At 38.3% G+C, this 18,185-nt stretch overlaps 1 protein-coding gene across 2 annotated transcripts in view; it reads right to left on the bottom strand.

The window, feature by feature from the left end:
- Positions 1-18,185, bottom strand: part of l(2)gd1 (lethal (2) giant discs 1) — a 518,195-nt gene that overhangs the window by 407,599 nt on the left and 92,411 nt on the right. For both annotated transcript variants that reach the window (XM_090373359.1, XM_090373358.1), the window contains exon 5: positions 4,319-4,415. In XM_090373359.1, coding sequence (XP_090229485.1) covers positions 4,319-4,415 — 97 coding nt within the window. The remainder of the gene's footprint in view (positions 1-4,318; positions 4,416-18,185) is intronic.

The following is an 18,185-nucleotide window of genomic DNA, read 5'->3' as shown; positions in this document are numbered from 1 at the left end:
TTAGTCTAACAATTAATTCAATAAACCGACTAAATATAGTTATAAACTTAGCGTTCGCAGGAGCTGCAAAACTTGTCCAATGCGTGGATTAGATACCCTTATGATATACAGTCAAACTTGGTTATGTATACAGGGTGATTCACTACCAGTGCGACAAACTTGCAGGAGGTGTAGGGGGCACAAAGACAAATCGGAATCACATAGCATTGCAGGGTCCGAAATGCCTTTGTCATGTGGTAGAGGACATTGAACGGGATGTCGCGTGAACAGCGATCCCGCTGGAAGTCAGCATTTGCGAACCGGTTCCCGAGGCCATAGGATGGACGAGTATTCAAACGTTGAACTGGCCGACATGCACCTCGCACGTGGAGCTGCAGACTGTAATGGGGCGCGTCGCTCTGCGCTTGTACCAGGAACATTTCCCGCACAGGCGTGCTCCTCATCGTACAATTTTCGCACGTGTGCACAGAAGGTTATGTGAGACTGGTTGTTTCACAAGAGGTACCATGAATCGAGAGCGAACGACAAGAACACCAGACAATGAGGAGAATGTCCTACGTCTTGCAGAAGGCAATCCGAGTACGAGTACTCGAGCGATAGGCCAACGATTGGTTCCCAATCCACCGTATGGAGGATACTGTCAACAAACCAAATGAGTTCATACCATCTGCAATGCGTCCAATCATTGGAGCCTGTGGATTATCCACTCCGGAGGACTTTTGCTACTTGATTTCTTCAACAGAGTGCGGCAGACAGTGCATTTGCTGCATCCGTATTGTTCACAGATGAGGCAAGTTTCACAAGAGAGGGGACCTTCAATCAACGTAATGCCCATTTGGGCTTTGGAGAACCCCCATGGTATGCAAACACGCGCAACTCAACGCCGTTTCTCTGTCAATGTTTGGGCCAACATTGTTGGAGACCACCTCATTGGACCGTACCTTCTGTCCTCTCGTCTGGATAGTAGGGCATACTTGATCTTTCTATAGCAAGTCCTGCCTGAATGTATTGAAGAAGCACATGTTCCTCAGTCGTTGCACCGCTCAATGTGGTTCCAACATGATGGGGCTCCCCCACATTACACCAATGACGTCCGCCAACACCTAAACTTTACATTTGGACAGCACTGGATAGGTCGTGGTGGTCCGGTTCATTAGCCTGTTAGATCATGCCTGGACTTCTTCTGCTGGGGTCAAATGAAGACATTGGTGTACGAGACCCCCATTGATTCAGTTGAAGACCTCGTCGTTTGCTTCTCTGTAGCTGCAGGGGAGATTCGAGACACACCAGGAATCTTCCAGAACGTTAGGGATTCCATGCAGCGGCGCTGTGAAGCCTGTGTGACTGCTTCTGGTCGAATTTTCGAACACCTTCTGTAGCATGGCATTTTGCCAATGTAAAACTTGTCATTAAAATGATTTCTGTTTCACTAACGAGTTGCTGTTTCTGTTCTTTTTCTTTGCTTCTTTGTTCAAGCAACCTCCCGCATGACGAAGGCATTTCGGATCCTGCAATGCTATGTGATTCCGATTCGTCTTTGTCTCCCCTACACCTCCTGCAAGTTTGTTGCACTGGTAGTGAATCACCTTGTGTGTGTATGCATATATATATATATATATATACACAGCCCTTTTTTTGGGACAGTATGCAATCGTACGGCGTACCGGCACCTTTATTAACAGTGATGCGTGACATTTGGATGCTGTACACTTCAAAATTTGTAATATTCGGTAAATTTTTTCACATGTTTACCTACTTTTCAAATAAGCTTAAAGTTATTTAACTAAATTTGCATTTTTCACTGTCTATTGTTAAGATCTCTTCTATATAAAACTTTATAACCATTTTTAGAATTCTAAATTAATCAGTCAAACCTCTCTTTAACGAACTCCTTTTATAGCGATTTTTTTTAATCCCCTTGGGAATTACATTTAAAATAGTTTCAGTTGAGTGAAGAAAATTTTCATATAATGAACAGCTTTGGAGAGACTTAACTGCATACAGACACACTGTTCGCACTTCTGGCCTTCAGGCAATTTAGGAAGTGCTGCTGCTAAGCAAGAATTGAGAAAGCTAAAGGGATTACCTTTCTACAACTTAGTGGTACCTAGTAAAACCTATCCGACCACCTGTCTCACATGCGGAGAAGTTGCATTGGTCAACAGTGAGCAGATCAAGGAATATTCCCAATGAACTTTGGTTCACCTTCTACTGCAATGGTGTCCAACCTTTTGTCGACAAGGGACATATTCAAAGTTAGAATTCTTTGGGGGGGCGCAGTGAGTGATTCGATAAAAATTAGGGTGTTGAATTTTCCATATCTTGTTACATGTAAAAGGAAGTTTCTGTTTTCATGTTACCGTTTTTTATTTTCAGACAATATATAAAAAATGCAAATTCCCAATACTTTTATGTGTAGCAAATCTATGTCACTAATTTATTTTTTAGATTTTATTAAAATTATAAAAATATGACTTTCTTTTGTTTTTTAAAAAATACCTTACTTTTGCCTTTAAAAGCTCACTTTAGAAAATTTACAACTTGAAAGGATTACTGTTTAAGATATAAGGTGAATATTAAGGTGAATAAAAAAAATAATGATACACCAGAAATTGAAAATTTTGTTGATAACAATATACAATTACATTTACCTACGTCTACATACCATTGTGAAAAAGGGTTAGAAATGTGAAATTCCTTGGTGATGCACTTTCTTTGAACACCAGTGTATATACGGTTCACTTTGATCACTTCACACTCTTTTCCCCTGCCCAATCGGGGTTACTTCAACTGACTTAAATACACCATACAGTGAACTTTCTGTTTTCTTCTTTGGTCTCTGATGGCACTCAGCTATTTCAACATTTTCCTGTCCATGCACACATTAAGTTTTCTTATTTTGCCTTCTTTTGGATTTAGTTCTTTTTTTTTTTTTTTTTTTTAGAGGATTCTATTGGCATTATTTAAGCTTTCCTTTACTTTATTTATTTTTATTATTTTATATATTTATGTTAAACTTTAATTTCATTTCAGGTATTCTGTTTTTACCATGCATGTGTTCTCAATTTTTCCATGGTAATTACAACTGACAGTTCAGCACCTCCACCTAATACACTGATAATAATATATTTTTTCCTATATATATATATATATATATACAGGGTATTTCAAAAATGATGGTCAATAATTTAAAGGTGAAAAGTACAAACCAAAATAAACAAAAAATTCCCAGTGAACATCGGGCCACAAATGAACTGTTTTCAAGATAATGCACCATTTTCTATTAAGATCGGCCACTGACTATGGGAGCACTAGTTTAGCAAAAAGCTGTGAATCCTTTGCTAAAGGTGGTTTTATGTTTTATCTTATGTTTAATAAGATACAACATTTTTAATTTTTAGTTTCAATACCAAAAATTAAAGGATTTTTACAGATGTTACATGTTGCAGGATGTTCTTTCTAACACCCTTTCCTCAACATCGGGTGTTATGCTTCTGGGCCTGCCTACTTGTACTCCATGTGTGAAGCACCCATGTTCTCTAAGGCGTTGATGTACCCTGATGAATGTGCACCTGTTGGGCTACCTTCGGCGAGGAAATGCTTCTTGATACAAACGTGCAGTCTCGAGTGCACTGCCGTTGGCTTTATCATACATGAAGTGCATGTCCGCATGCTTTTCATTGCTGTAACCTCTTTTCATGTTGACTATCCTTTGACAAGTACTAGTATGCCTGCTATGTCTCAGAGTATTGAGAGAGGGGAAATGAAGAGAATGAGCATAACCTAACATAAACAAACAAGTCAATGGTGGATCCCAGTTCACCTTGTCAGTGGTGGATCCCAACTAGAAATGTGCAATATCTTGAAAACGATTCACTTAAGGACCCATGTTTACTAGGCTTTTTTTACATATTGTAGTCTGTACAGTTCACCTTTAAATTATTGACCATCACTTTTGAAACACCCTGTAAATATATACATATATGAAAAATGCAAAAACATCCATCCACATGTTCCAGATGTTAATGGAACCTAGTTCATGAGGTATATTACTTGCCTTTAATGCTGAGTTGAACTCATATTCGGGTTCTGCCCTACCTTACATACATACTTGCCTTTAGCATATATATATAACCCAGACTCATACTGAAGTAGGATTGATAACATTTTGACTAATATGTTGAAAAAATTTAATTTTTCATGTAAAATATAAAGTTATAGCTTTATGTTACTTCAAGGATTATTAAGAATAATATCAGATAAAAAAAAAAAAAGATTCTTTATATGAGATATTTAAAATGAACTTATTTTTATATACCTGATGTTCTAGGCTTTGGAATGCCAACTGGTGGTGGAATTTCTTCTTCATTTATTGGTTTTCCTTCTTTTGCAGTCTTCAGTAAGTTGTCTAAAGTCTTTAAAAATCAATGCAAAAAAATAAAAACCTTTCAGATATGCATCGATTGTTTAGTTATCCAGATAAATTGACTTTAAACAGAAAACTTCACTAATTCATATTTAAGTAATTCGGACCCTCTATAATTCAGAATGTCATTTTTAAGTATGCAAAATGGAAATAGTTACTACATAAGAATTTAAAGATGCAATCTCAAGCTTTGTTTTTTCAAAATGATTTCAGAATTTTTTTTTATAGAAGTAAAGCTATTCAAAAGGAAAAATTAAATGCAAATGAAAGCATTAATGCACCTGCACATTCTTTTGCTAACATTTTAACAAGTGATGATGGCAATATCAAGCACCTGTTTCCTCCTAATACCACAGCTCTCACACAAACTTTGGATCAGGGAATCATACTAAACTGCAAATGTCTGTTTTGAAGGAGACAAATGAAGAGTGGTTTCTTGACAACTCTCAAAAGGACACAATAAGACAAAAAATAGCAAGTAATATTAAAAAACTATAATATAAAAAATTTCAATTTGTAACTGGGCTGCAAAATGGAATAAAGTAAAGCAAAATACTTTCTTTCTTGATGCCAAGAAAGCACAGTCACTCAGTCAGTCCATAAGATGGGAGCTTATTTAGAAGACATTTACCAAATGTGATCAAATGCCTTAGAAATGTCAAGAGTAACTGCTTGAATTTCACCAAACATTTCCATCAAATTAGACCCAAAGATAAGTAACATACGTCAATATATCACCAATTTATTAACACTAACTCTTGTCAATGATATATAGGAATTTTGCTAGTAGGGACAGGGAGGTGATAATCCCGTTATACAAGGCAATGGTCAGGCCACACCTAGAGTACTGTGTACAGGTCTGGAAGCCTCATTTTAGAATATAGAGTTTCTAGAGCGAGTACAAAGAGGGCAACAAGATTGGTGAGGGGAACAAAGGGGTGCTCTTACCAAGAAAGGCTTAAATTTTGCAAATTGCAGCATCTGGAGAGTAGGCACCTACGAGGTGATCTGATCGAGGTGTATAAGGCCTTGAATGGATTGAGCAAGCTGAATGCTGATGGGATTCTTTGTCTTGCTCAGACTAAGAACCTGAGGGGGCACAGTTTCAAACTGAGGAAAGATAGTTATAGAATAGATGTGCGGAAATTTGCCTTTAGCCAGCAGGTAGTTGAATGGTTTTTTTTTTTTTTTTTTTTTGGTAGTTGTTGGCGCATCGGCTTCTGTGGCCATAGTGCACCTCCCAAGGTTTTTGCAGTACTTTGATCCAAGCCCGAGGCGGGATTCGAACCCGCGACCTTTGGGTTGCCAGGCAGGCACCTTACCCACCTGGCTAGCCCGGTCGGCATAGTTGATTGGTGGAACAGGCTTCCATCTTTTGTTGTAGAAGCTAATAGCCTAAATAAATTTAAGGCTGAGCTGGACAGGCATTTGGAACAAATGGAGGGATGAAATGGGAGAGTTTTTTTTTTTTTTTTTTTGGCTGATGCTGCATAAGCTTGCTTTCTAGCATCGTATGCCTCTATTAATGCTAATAGAATTCATGTTGGCAAACATTGATCAGATGGAAGGTTTCAGAATAATATAAGAGTTGGCAGTTGATGGATTTCTCTTTAGGCTTCTTGAAGTGCAATTACTTCAGATTGGGGCCAGGATGACCGAGCAGACTGAAATCTTTTCCTGGCATGCAATGTTTGCCATCGAAGGATGTTAAGTTTGTGGTGCCACCAGAGTGCCGAGCTTTGCTGTGGCTTCTTTCTAGGGATTGCTGTTTTGCATACTTTGAAAATTACACTTTGATGGTGGCATCATGCTCTTTTACAGGAGGTAAGTTGAGGGTGGTACATGTTATGTTCTCAGGCTGGTGGTAGCAAAGAGGTCCCAGTCAGCATGCTTCAGGACATACCTGGTGATATTGCTGGTAGGAGAAGAAAGAGTGTTGTCCACCTGGCCAGAGTGATGTCAATTGTAGATTCACGACAAAAAGGTAGGTGATCTGGCTGATTAAGTACATCATAGGTGGAAGTGACAATGTAGTCCTATAGCTGGGTTCCATTTGCTGAATGGGTTGGGTTGGCTTGGAGGTTTTGGCTATGCCATGAATGGCATAGCCAAATAGTGGCAATTGCCATCCATGGATATTAGTATTTTTTGACTATTACATTTTTGGCATGCTGTAGGTACTGGATTGTTGGCATGATGTTTTTGCCAGGTCTAGTGTATACTGATATTAGGTAAACTGCAAATGTCATAGAACAATATGAGCTCACAGATAATGTGAACACAGATGGTCATGGATTTTGTCAAAAATAATGTCCTTGTTTCTAATAATTATCGCTGCTTTTGGGATATTACCAGTGGACACCACAATTTTAAAAGAAGTTAGGTAGCCTTGAATGTGTCCAGAACATATGTAGAACTTCTGCAGGAATATAACATCAATTACGCCCCCACTTCGGCTTTCTTTTTAAGTTGGTCAGCAACACTTCGAGTTCTTTGGGCATTGTACTGTAGAAATCTAAGTTCCCTGTTGTTATTACAATTATGGTGTGCAGCCATAGTCAGTCTGTTGTTGGAGAAGACACTTGGTTTTTTGGTATACTGGGCAGTTGGGATGGTGGATGGAGTGGTCTCTATCTATTTCGTTTGACTTGCAGTTTGCACACAATGGAGAATCTACCTTTTTCTGATACTCCTTCTGCAAGTGGCCTCGCTCTGCACATTGACCACAGGTAGGCACTGTTTGCCACAAGCATGTGGCGCGGCCAAATTTTAGGCACCGAAAACACTTGGAAATGGAAGTGCTCTCAGTACCGATGAGACTGCCATCCAATATATATTCTAGGCTGAGAGTTGATAATTTTCCTGTAGTGATGGCTCCACTATCCAATTTGAATTCAGCGTGGAGGGCAAATAGTTGAGCATTTCAGTAGGGATCCTCTGAAGGCCTCTTTCTTCTCTAGTGATGAAACTGCTGAGGTTGTGCTCATATACTTCCTTTAATAACTCTTCTTTGGCAATATTTTTGGAGACATCACAAATTATGACTGATGATCCTCTGGTTTTGGCTTAGAGATTTAGCCCTGCAGCAGCAGTGAGTTCTAGAAGGGCTTGCACGTCAGCTTTTGTGTATGCCTCGATTGTGATGCCAGTGTTCCTGGTTTTTCTTATGTAGTTGATTTTCAGTGATTTCGTGTTTGCTTTAATGTGCTTGGTAACGGTGTCTTTGATGGCCTTGCTGATGTGTAGACTCTTCAGCTGGCTTGATTATAATCAAGTTAGGTTTATGTAGGAGCTTGTTCTTTTTGGCCTTTGAATTTTGATCTATTGTAATATGACCTTTATTTTTAATGTGAAAGCTAAATAAGACCCTCTCCATGATATTATTATTATTATTAGCAGTAGTAGTAGTGGCATATGATACAAGAAAGCAAGCTTATGTAGTATCGGCTTATGTGGTATCAAGTAGAGACAAAAAAATCCCACATCACCTGTCCAACTTCTCCAATAATTTGTCTAATTCTTCCTTGAATTTATTAAAACTGCCCACTTCCACAACAGATGGAAGTTTGTTCTAATGATCGACCATCTGCTGGCTGAAAGCAAACCTCTGCATCTATCCAAGATGACAGAAAAAAATATAACAGTGCAGCCCTAACCTGAGACTGACTAACTTGAACACTGTGAAAGGAATAACCTATAAAGCCTTGTTCTTTAGTGTTATATATGATTTCAATCTGCCATAACTTGACAAAAATAATACAACATACTACAAAATTCGCTCAGCTTTCCTTCTCCTCTAATACAGATGATGATATGGAGTATATCTACAACTGGGGTATTCTGCAACTAGATAGAGATAGTGCATACCTAATGTGAGAAGACAGACATCATGCCCACCTATCAAGCTTATGTTATTTTATTCTTACTCCAAAATAATCAATATATTATTTACAGTTTTTTAACCTGTCATCAGCAGAAAATTTAAATTATCCACTGTAAAGTAGTCCAGCCTTTCCGCTCTTTGTGCAGAACTATCAGTCTTTAACCTTTCAGATGTGGTTGATCTTTAATAATCACATTGGTACCATCTGGACATTTTATTACTTCATCTAAAGAACCCAAATGCCATTTCATTTTATTCGAACATTCTGAATATACCTCTACCTCAGTCTTGACAAATGTTTTTTTTTCCCTTTTCAAACACAAAAGCTACCACAGCCTTTTAAATTTATTCATTACAATTTACTTAACTATTAAAACAAACTGATTACATTATTGTTACATTCTTACTATGTGAATAAATATTGTATTACAGTGAAACTTCTCCTAACGGACACCTCTCTTTAACGGACATCTCTCTATAACGGACATTTTCAAATTCCCCAACTCTCCTCTATTGGTTTTAAATTGTTTTCAGCTTCTGTCTAGCATACATTCACTGTAACGGATGTGGACAGGCAATCTGCACTGTTTCATTTAGATTAACACTTAATTTGATCTCCCAATAACAGACAGCGGACGAGCTCACGGCCCTTTTTCTAGGAACGTTTCTTCCACGTATTGCCTCAATCGTGTGTTTATTTTCTATGATGCCGCCATTCTAAACCCTTTTTCAAGAATTTTAAGGCATGTGTAAAACTTCTGATGAATTCGGTGTGTGCAGGGGGGGGGGAATTTTGTCGGCCTTTCGTCTTTTGAGTTTCAGTTTTCAGTTTTGTTCAGTGTCGTGTGAAGTGCACAATGTCTTCTCGTAAACATTTAACTTTAAAAGATAAAGTCGAACTCATTAATGCATATGATCGACAAAAAAATAGTGTTCGCAATCTCCTTGCAAAATTCAAAATCGGGAAGATGCAGGTAAGCGACATTCTAAATAAAAAAAAATGAATTGCTCAAACAATTTTGACAACACGTAAATGATCAGGTTCAAAAATCATTCCCGAAAACTGTTGGACTTCAAATTGACAATGTTACGTAAGAGTGGTTTAGTCGCACACGTGCTAAAAAAATTCCCATTAATGGGCCTATTATTAGGGAAAAGGCTTCGGAGGTTGCGAAATCTATGGGAGTAAATGAGTTCAAAGTTTCTGTGGGATGGCTAGGCAAGTTCAAAACTCAACATAAAATTTCTTGGAAAACCGTAAGTGGTGAAGGTGGATCTGTTGATACTGGGGTTGTAACAGAGTGGACCATCAAATTGGAAGATTTATGTCGTGATTTTGAAGCTAAGGATATTTACAACTGTGATGAAACAGGATTGTTTTTTAAAGCTCTTCCTGAAAAAACAATGAGTCTAAAAAACAAAAAGGGCCAGGGCAGAAAAATTTCTAAGGAATGCTTGACTGAACTATTGTGTACAAATATGCTGGGAGACTTTGAACAACCTCTTTTTATAGGAAAACCACAAAATCCTCATTGTTTCAAGGGCATAAAGTTGAATCTTTAGAATGTTGACTGGAAGTCTAATAAAAAAAGCGTGGATGACACGAGATATCATGAGCGAATGGATAAGTCACTTTAACCAAAACATGATTCGTCAAAACAGAAAAATTATTCTTTTCATGGATAATGCTGCATCTCACTGCACATTGAATTGTCCAACATTCAAATCGTTTTTCTGCCACCAAACACAATCTGCAGAGTGTCAGCCCTTGGATCAAAGGATTATAAAAAAATTTAAACTTCACTACAGAAAACGTGTTTTAAGACATCTCATTGCAAACATGAACGATGTAACATGTGCAAGTGACCTTGCAAAGAAACTCAGCATCCTAGATGTGATTCACTGGATTTCCTCTTCAGTAAACGCAATTAGAAAACAAACTGTGGTGAACTGTTTTGTAAAGTCTGGCTTCTCAAACGCAAAAATTGAAGTTGTGAACAGCGATGTGGAGCACCAAGAAGAACAAGAACTTCAACATCTATTGATAATGTATGATACTTTCGCTACAAGTGACCCTGGCTACAAAGATATAGACTCGAACTTCACTACAGAAGATGGTGCTCTAGATATCAACAACATTATCATCGATATTTTTCAAGAAGTTCCTCACGAGGATGAAGAAATGGAAGAAGGTCATTCTGTCGAAGAACATATTAATAACGAACCACCGATAAAAACAGAAGAAGCGCTCATACAAATCAATCGTTTAAAAATGTTTTTCGCCGCTGAAGAAGATACTGAAAGATCAATGCCTCCTTTGGTTTTCCGTCAAAAGGATATCAGAAGGATTTTGATGAATCTTGATGCTAAGAAAGCTCCAGGTCCTGATGGTATTTCTCCACTTGTTCTCAAAACCTTTACTCCTGAACTTACTCCTATTCTTTGCCCCTTTTTTCACTTTCTTATTCCAAAGGTGTTTTTCCTTCTGCTTGGAAATTTGCTCTTTTCCAGCCAGTTCCTAAAAAGGATGACAAATCCCTCCAATCCAATTATCGTCCCATAGCAATTACTTCTACTCTTTCTAAAGTAATGGAGAAATCAATTAACCGCCAACTCTTAAACTACCTAGAAACCTTCTGTCTGATCAACGATCACCAGTATGGATTCCGCCAGTGTCGATCCACTGTTGATATTCTGGCTTATGTTACCCATTTATGGACTAATTCAATGGAAAGGTTCGATGAAACACAAGTAGTTGCTCTCGACATCTCAAAGGCTTTTGATCGTGTTTGGCATAAAGGTGTTCTAAACAAGCTTCCATCTTATGGTTTGCCCACTGTGTTTAGTAATTGGTTATCCAGTTTTCTCTCTGATCGCTCACTGAGGGTGATGGTAGATGGCTCTCTTTCTTCTAACTTCTCCACTAATGCCGGTGTCCCCAAGGTTCAGTTCTTTCCCCCACTCTTTTCCTCTTGTATATTAATGACCTTCTTCCATTGACTGGAAATCCTATCCATAGTTTTGCTGATGATAGCACATTGCATTTCACTTTCCATTTTGAGAAACCTTGTCCTGCTCAATCAGCTTCAACTTCTCGAAAATCTGCTACCAATTCCTTAAATGCCGATCTTCAGGTAATTCTCCAGTGGGGCAAAGACAACTTGATTTCAACCCTTCTAAAACTCAGTCTTGTCTTATATCTCGCAAAAAGGATTCTTCTGCTCCTATGCTTATCTTTAGTGACACTCCGATTTCTAGGCAAAATGATATATCTCTTTTGGGGATTACCCTGACTTCTAATCTCTCTTGGCACAAGCACATTACAAATATTGCTTCCTCTGCATCTAAAAAACTTGGTTTTCTCTTTCGCTTTCGGCATTACATTTCTTCCAAACAGATACTCACTCTGTGTAAATTGCAAATCTGCCCTGCCATGGAATATTGTTCCCACATCTGGGGTGGTGCCCCCAAAACCTCTCTCAGGCTTCTTGATTCCATTCAGAAGAGGGCAGTTAGATTATTTAATGATTCATCTCTAACAGAGTCTCTCCACTCGCTTTTTCATAGACGTACTGTTTCTGCTGCATGTGTCTTCTACAGATACTTCCATGGGCACTGTTCTTCTGAACTGGCTTCTATAATTCCCGCTCTCTCTCTTTCAAAATAGTCCAAACACGTGTCGCCACCAGCCAACATCCATTTACTGTCCAACTTCAAACCCGCAGAACCAACTTTTCATCTTCCTCATTTATTCATTCAACTGACGTTTTCTGGAACAACCTTCCTTCGTACATATTTCCTGAAAATTACAATCTACAGAAGTTCAAGTCCAATGTCAACAAATATCTTTCGTCTTCTCAACCTCCAACCCAAGCACGGTACTAAGTACTATAGGTTCTAATACCTCTCGTGTTTGGGGTTCACATAAAAAAAAAAAAAAAAACCTCACTATGATACGTAGAATATTTCCATATGATACTCTCCAGAAATTAAAACGAAAAAAATTAAAAATCGAAAATCTTACATTACAGTAAGAAATAATTAACAATAATTAAAAAACGAAAATCTTACATTACAGTAAGAAATAATTAACAATAATTAAAAATCGAAAATCTTACATTACAATAAGAAATAATTAACAATAATTAAAAATCATATGAACACAATTAAATATCAATTTAACACAATTAAAAATTAAGTAAAAAATTAATTTAACGAAACAAATTGCAAAACGATTTTACTTCCTGAAGCTGATAATGCTTTTCGACCGTATGTCATGATCACAGAAATTAAAATTACCAAATAGGGGTGAGCATGGAACTTAACTAGGGATTGTTCGTCTTCGTGCATGCACGTAAAGGACCACGAGCTGGAGATTAGATATGGCCGGCGAAGATTAACAGAATTCTAGTGTAATTTTATTTCGATAGTGTCTGCAATTAACAGTCTCGTATTATTACGTTGGACACTAAGTATTTTGGCCTCGTTAAATAAAAAAGTGTTTTTCATTAATGGCATGAAAGGCTAATTCTGACGCTGCTGAACAAGAAGTACGAACTGAGGCCACATGTTGATTATCACGAAAATTCAGAGGAAACCGCGTAGAACCCTGATAAGACAAGTCGCAATCACCACAAGAAATATTGTATACTAGGTCATTTATTTGTGTTGCAAATGAGGAAAGGACTGAGAGATTGTTCAATATAGCGTTTAATTTCCATATTGGCCTGGCTACAATTTTAAATTCGATATCATATCTTTAAAGAATCTGTTAAGTTGTTTGTGCCATTGTTCAACATATGGGACAGAAATAAAGTATTGTTTAATATTACTATTGTTGGTTGGTGTACTCTTTTTGTATTCTATACTTCTTAGTTTGTACCCTAATTCTGTCTATTGTAGCAAATGGGTAACCCCCTGTTTAATATTTGTATTTCTGAGCCCCAAGCAGATTCTGTAGTTGAATAAGCATTGAGAAATTGATTAAAGATAATCAGTCTTTTGTAGGTGAACGGGTGATAGCTGTATAACAGAAGCATACCATTGTTTGTAGGTTTACAATAGAGGTTAAATTGGATTTCATTCGCATCCCTCTTATTCTTTTACTAATATTGATATCAAAGTAGAATGCACTGAGCATTATAGCTATGGTTCATACTATCAAATTATTTTTGTTAACAAAAGTGATGACAGCTTATCAGGAATGTCTAAGTTTTCGGATAATACAAAATGTTGGCAGAGTGGTTTAAACAGAAAGTTAGTGGAGAGGATAGTTCGTGGGGGTTCAATCAATGATATACAGGAATTTTACCAGCTGAGATAAGGAAGTATTTATCCTGTTGTATAAGGCAATGGTTAGGCTGCATCTTGATCAATCACACAGGTCTGGAAGCCTCATATTTCGAAGGATATGAATCTGCTGGAACTGGCACAGAGAAGAGGAACAAGATTAGTTCACGGAAGAGAAGGATAACTTACAAAGAAAGGAATTAGAGAATCTAGAAACTAGGCACCAGCAAGGAGACCCGAATGAGGGGTTTACAGCTTTAGCTATAGCATTAGTAGAGGCATATGATGCAAGAAAGCAAGCTTATACAGAATCAGCCAAAAAAAAAACCTTCCCATTTCACATCCATTAGTTTCAAATATTTGTCTAGTTCTAATTTGAATTTATTTAAGCAATCAACTTCCACAATGACAGATGGATATTTGTTCCAGCAATCAACTACCTGCTAGCTAAAAGCAAATTTCCACACACCTGTTCAACAACTGACTTTCCTCAGTTTCAGTTTATGCCCCCTCAGGTTTGTAATCTGAGCAGAAGGAAGAATCCCATCAGCATTGAGCTTGCTCAAACCATTCAATACACCTCAATCAAATCACCTCACAGGTGCCTAGTCTCCAGATGCTGCAATTTACAGAACTTAAGCCTTTCTTCATAAGAGCACCCCATTGTTTCCCTCACCAGTCTTGTTGCCCTTCTCTGCTTATTCTAGCAACTCAAGTCTTAAAATGAGGCTTATAGATTCCTGAGAACACATCATGTTACAATTGTAGGTAGGCACGAATGGATAGTATTCTGTTCTTGTACAACAATGAGTGTTGTACACCCCCATTGTTGTACAATTCCACACTACAGTAATGTTAGGGCTTATAAGGAGACTAATCTCCAGCTCCCTCCTAACATGGTAAATCATGACCTTGTATACTCCTCCAAGGCAGATATTGTGGGGATTTCAGAGACGTGGTGTCACACAGATATAAGGAATGCAGAACTGGAATTTGGGGAGTACAATGTCTACAGAAAGGATAGACAGGATAGGAAGGGAGGAGGGGTTATGCTATTAGTTAAGAAATACATAAAATCCAAGGAAGTGAAGCCAGTCGACATTGCTGGACAGTGCAGTGTCGAGTCAGTTTGGTGTGACATAAGCACTGGGAGAACAAAATTGACAGTAGAAGTGTGCTATAGGCCTAATGACTCTAATGAGTATAATAAGAAACTGTACGGGGAAATAGAGTGGGCCAGTAAATCAGAGAGTCTTATAATGGGGGATTTTAATTTCCCAGATATTGACTGGAATTTGGGGGCTGGTCACTCACACACTAGCAAGGCTTTTGTGGATTTATTGGATGATTGTTTTCTACATCAGCATGTTCAGGAGGCGACTAGAGGGAGTAATACTCTTGATTTGTTTATCAGTAGTGATTCTTCGTGCATTAAGAATCTGCAGGTAAATGAACCACTAGGTGGCAGTGATCACAGTGTGCTGAAGTGGAATTTACTCAAAGAGGTAACTACCATTAGGGGTAAAGGGAAGGGTTATTGCTTTCGTAAAGGCGACTACGATGGACTGAGACAGAATTTAAATTCTATACAGTGGGACCAACTGATGATGTTACCAACAGCAAATTCAAAATGGGAAGCATTCAAAGAACATAGCTAGGCTTTACATACCAACTAAGAAATATTGTTCAAGGTTTAGGCCTAAGTGGATGTCAGATGAACTAATAAGACATATGGCAGAGAAGAAAAATGCATGAGATACATACAAATTAACACGTGACACAGAAGCCTATGATAGATACAAGTTGATCTGTAACCAAGTTACACAGAAGGTTAGGCAGGCGAAAGCAGATTACGAGAAATCTTTGGCAAGGGATGCAAAGAAAAACAGCAAAGTGTTCTTTACTTATGTAAACTCTAGAAGGAAGGGGATGAATCAGATTGGTCCACTTGATATCGATGGGTCAACTGTTGATGATCCTGCTCAGGTAGCTAACAAACTGAATGAATATTTTGCATCGACATTCACACATGAGGAGTTATTCAGCAAGGGAAATGCCAGAGGTGTATTCAACTCTAGCAGTAAGCTAGAGAATCTTGTAATAACTGAGAGTAAAGTGGAGGACAAATTGTTGAAGATAAATACAAGAAAGGCACCTGGGGTGGATGGGACCTAACCAGTTATATTAAAGGAGGCAGCAAAGGAAGTAAGCAAACCCTTAGCCATAATTATGAGAGCTTCCTTGGACTCAGGGGAAATACCCAAGGACTGGAGATGCGCAAATGTGACCCCCAATTCACAATGGAGGATCAAAGGGTGACACAAGTAATTATAGACCTGTTAGTTTATCTTCTGTTCCTGGAAAATGAATGGAGGCACTGGTTAAAGAAGCACTGCAGGATCATCTATACAAGACTTCAGTTATAGCTCGGACACAGCATGTTTTGTTAAGGGGAAGTCTTGACTGACCAATTTGATTGGATACTATGATGCAGTCACAAAAGAACTGGATGCAGCGAATAACTTTGATATTATATACTTGGATCTTAGAAAGGCTTTTGATACTGTTGCACATGGAAGACTGCTGCACAAATTGGAGCAGTGTGACACTGGAGGCAAATTGCTGCTGTGGATAAAGGGGTGGTTGAGGGGGGAGAAGACAGAGAGTGGTAATCAATGGACACTGCTCATCGTGGACTAACGTTATTAGTGGAGTCCCTCAGGGTTCAGTATTGGGTCCATTACTGTTTTCTATATTTATAAATGATATTGATGATGGTATATCAAGCTTAATGTCCAAGTACGCAGACGATACGAAGGTTGGCAGGGTTGTCAAGGACACTACTGACACTATGCTACTGCAACAGGATCTGGAAAGGTTGAGCAGATATTCTGAGAGGTGGCAAATGAAGTTTAACATTGACAAATGTAAAGTACTACATATGGGAAACAGCAATCCCAGAGCAACGTATCAACTCTGTGGTACTACACTAACAGTGGTAGAGAATGAAAGGGACCTGGGGGTGGTTGTGCAGGCAGATATGAAGTTTTCTGAGCAGTGCAGATGGGTGCAAGAGTAGCTCGTGGTGTATTGTCGATGATATATAGGAAGTTTTCTAGCAGGGATAAGGAGGTGATTATTCCCTTGTATAAGGCAATGGTCAGACCGCACCTAGAGTACTTTATACAGGTCTGGAGGCCTCATTTCAAGAAGGATATAGAGATGCTGGAACGAGTACAGAGAAGGGCAACAAGATTAGTGAACGGAACAAAGGGGTGCTCTTACGAAGAAAGGCTTACATTTTGCAAATTACAGTGTCTGAAGACTAGGCACCGGCAAGGTGATCTGATAGAGGTGTATAAAGCCTTGAATGGTTTGAGCATGTTCAATGCTGATGGGATTCTTCCTCTTGCTCAGAATAATCACCTGAGAGGGCATAAATTCAAATTGAGGAAAGACAGATGTAGGATAGACGTGAGGAAATTTGCCTTTAGCCAGCAGGTGGTTGGTTGCTGGAATAGACTTCCATCCCTTGTCGTGGAAGTTGATAGCCTAAATAAGTTTAAGGTTCAGCTGGAAAGGTATTTCGAACGAACAGAGGGGTGAAGTGGAAGTGGTTATTTTTTATTTATTTATTTATTTATTCGTTTTTTTTTTTTTTTTTGGCTGATGCTGCATAAGCTTGCTTTCTTGCATCAAATGCCTCTACTAATGCTAATGCTAAATTGCGCCGCAAAGCAAAAAAAAACACAACAATTTAGTAACCCTTCTCACAAAGCAATGACTACAGTGTCATAATGCAGCTCCTCGTGTTGCTGACCAATTGAACTGCTGCACCACTGAGGGACTCCTTGTGCTAATGACCAAAGAACAGACTAGGATGGATCACACAACTCCTTGTGCTGCTAGCTAACTGAACACCTGCATCACATTCACACACCTTTAGGAAGCTGTACTTCCAATCAACTTATGAACTACTCAGTTTTGTCAAAATAAAGTGATTAGCTCTGTAACGCTCTTTATATCTAGAAACTATAACTCCATTTCGGTATAGAAAGAGAAGGAAATGTGTCCAGTAGCAATAGCTAATGATACCGGAGCATTCAATAATTTATCTATATACCTATGAAGGAAATGAGAAGAGACAAAAATCTGTTTTTATTTTTCAATGTAACTCCCTTGAACTTCAATACACTTGTTCCATTTTGTTGGCAATAAAGAAATACAAGACAAATAAAATTATTTATCCTGTCCATCAAAGAATGCAGAAACAATAGACTTCAGTTCATTATCATCAGAAAAGTGATGTCCACATACATTTTTCTTGAGATGGCAAAACAAGAAATAGTCATTGGAGCCAAGATCTGAACTAAGGTAGATGGGTAAGTTCTGTAAAGTCACAGTCTCTCAAAGCAGCAGCAACAGCATGTGACCTGTGCACTGGTGTGTTGTTGTGAATAAGCAGCAGACCTCTGGAATGTTTTCCACACCATTTTTTCCTTTATGACTTCCCTTAGGTTGTATAGTAGGGATGCATATGACTCCAGGTAACTGTCTGCTTGTGTTCCAAGTAGTAAATGTACAAAA

Source organism: Mastigoproctus giganteus, chromosome 5 (genome assembly GCF_048544385.1).
Source record: "Mastigoproctus giganteus isolate SK-2022 chromosome 5, ASM4854438v1, whole genome shotgun sequence".
In the NCBI taxonomy this organism is placed as follows: domain Eukaryota; kingdom Metazoa; phylum Arthropoda; class Arachnida; order Uropygi; family Thelyphonidae; genus Mastigoproctus; species Mastigoproctus giganteus.
The sequence above is the reverse complement of the archived record's forward strand: the minus strand, read 5'-3'. Positions and strand labels throughout refer to the sequence as shown.